Source organism: Sorghum bicolor, chromosome 9 (assembly GCF_000003195.3).
Source record: "Sorghum bicolor cultivar BTx623 chromosome 9, Sorghum_bicolor_NCBIv3, whole genome shotgun sequence".
Taxonomy (NCBI): Eukaryota; Viridiplantae; Streptophyta; class Magnoliopsida; order Poales; family Poaceae; genus Sorghum; species Sorghum bicolor.
Genome location: NC_012878.2, coordinates 40,812,035 through 40,814,506, shown reverse-complemented (window position 1 = coordinate 40,814,506; position 2,472 = coordinate 40,812,035). Strand labels below are relative to the sequence as shown.

The following is a 2,472-nucleotide window of genomic DNA, read 5'->3' as shown; positions in this document are numbered from 1 at the left end:
CAGGTAGCTCGATCAGCGCCTCAGCAGTGGGCATCTCTTGAGAAACTAATTAATAACAGACATATATACAGCATGCATGTTTATTACCCTTGTCTGTGCCGTCTGAACATACATGCATCACTACTATACTAGTACGGCGTACACATGCGTCGTCGTCGTCGTCGAGGTCCACTAATCTCCCTTCCCCTCGAGCTATACCGTACCTACTAACTACGTATACTACTCGTTTGCATTGCTTGTTATTCAGCACCTGCTGCGTGGTGCGTGTTGTGTGCACCATAACCGGCCATGTCGCTGCTTATAAATATCGCTCGTTTCACACTCCCAGTCGCCATTGCTTTGCTGTGCTGCTAGGTCGCTCCTGAGTCCTCTCTTCACTGCCGCCGGCCTGTTAGCTAGTATATATACTTAGCTTATTAGCGAGCACAAGATCGAGCTCAACTCCAGGATATATACATGATATAGCTACTAGCAGTTTCACGTCCGGCGATAGTTGTCATTGACGATCGATATATATATATATATATATATATAAAGCAGCTAGCTAGCTGGCCGGGGTTATCTGCTACATGGGCGGTGGGTCGCCGTGCGCGTCGTGCAAGCTGCTCCGGCGGCGGTGCACCAAGGACTGCATCTTCGCGCCATTCTTCCCCGCCGACGACCCCCACAAATTCGCCATCGTCCACAAGGTCTTCGGGGCCAGCAACGTCTCCAAGATGCTCCAGGTGCGCGCATGCAATGCATGCATGTCATCGACGTCGTACGTGCGCATGATGCGTCCGTCCGCGCGGCAAACTAGCTAACGTACGTCCGGCATGCATGCATATATGCAGGAGCTCCCGGTGCAGCAGCGCGGCGACGCGGTGAGCAGCCTGGTGTACGAGGCGAACGCGCGGATGCGGGACCCCGTCTACGGCTGCGTCGGGGCCATCTCCTTCCTGCAGAACCAGGTGTCGCAGCTGCAGATGCAGCTCGCCGTCGCGCAGGCCGAGATCCTCTGCATCCAGATGCAGCGCCGGGACGACGTCGACGGAGGAGGAGGCGGCCCCAACGTCGACGACGTGGTGGTCCCGCCGCCGTCGTCGCTGGTCGTCGGTGCGGGCGGCGGCGCCGACCACCGCCACCACAACCACATGACGATGGCGGCCGCGATGCAGCAGCAGGCGATGATGGCCACCGACGACGTGGACGCCTTCCTCATGCAGAACGGCGCCGGCGCCACCGGAGCCATAGTCCCGCCGCAGCTCATAGGCATGGGCTACGGTGGCGCCGCATCGGCGGGCGCCATGGGAGAGACGACGGCGCTCAAGAGGGAGTCCCTGTGGACGTAGCTAGCTAGCGCTTGCTCAGCCCAGATTAAGTCAACTTTGCATGTGTGTACGTGGTAGGAGCACTACACAGCCAGCGGCAGCGCGCCTAGCTAGCTATGTCGTAGCTTGCATTGTTTGCTTCGCTTCTTGCTTGTAGCTAGGGCTAGTTTAGTTAGGGTTAGGCTAGTTAATTAATTAATTAATTAGAGACTTCTTTCCTCTGTTTTACTAGTTCCTCCTTTTAAATCTTGCGCTGATCTCTCTAGCTTATTTCACTGCTTCCTGTTAATTAGTTTACTTATCATCAATCTGAGAACTAGTTAGTTGGGCCAGGGATAATCCTTGCTCTAATTGTTAATGCATTATTCACGGTGTGTGCCATGTGTATGGTTGGCAATAGTGAGTGTATATATCAAAGATCAAATTCAGGCGTTCACAAACACGCGCGCCGACAATAATGTGACTGGAAACGTTACTGGAAAACTGAGTGAGAGATAGGCCAACGACTGGCACTATAGTTATTATCAAAAATTTTACTGATTGAGTGATTGTGTGATCAAATGAAGATTATTATATACTGTATATTATTAGGGCACAGCGCGCAGCCTAGCACGCATGTGCATGCGACCAAGTGATCAGATCACATGCTGCATGCATGGGGTGATTAAACTAGCCAAAACACCGAAAGTAGACCAAGCAGGCCCAGCTTCATTGTCAGACAAACAACTGTCCCCTACAAATCGAAGCCCGAATCTCCAAAATCCAAAAGGGACGGTGCTTTCTCACGCGACCTTGCTAGCTAAATCAAATTCAACTGTACAACCTGATTAGTACGGCTATAAATGTGTGGACATGAGCACCGTGTGTGTCTCTAATGACGCGGGAGCACAAGATATTTTCTCATGTACTATATATGCATGGGCATGTGTTACATTTGGTCATAACAATGTCTTTACCATATTCTGAGTTTAACAATATTTATCTCAATAAATTATTTTTTAAAATATATATATATATATATATCTACCTTTGTCTCGAAAGCCCCTCGATGCGGGCCCCTTGTTCCTAGCGGAGCAGGCGTATCCCAGCACAAAAGATGGACCACATCCCCACATCAAAGAGGGGAGAGGTTCTCCTGGTGAGAATAATGGGAGTGCTACTT

At 50.9% G+C, this 2,472-nt stretch overlaps 1 protein-coding gene across 1 annotated transcript; it reads left to right on the top strand.

The window, feature by feature from the left end:
* Positions 336-1,845, top strand: LOC8083739 (LOB domain-containing protein 12). The gene is made up of 2 exons (XM_002440868.2): positions 336-725; positions 834-1,845. The coding sequence occupies exons 1-2, from the start codon at positions 570-572 to the stop codon at positions 1,329-1,331; spliced, it is 654 nt and encodes a 217-aa protein (XP_002440913.1). The 5' UTR covers positions 336-569; the 3' UTR covers positions 1,332-1,845.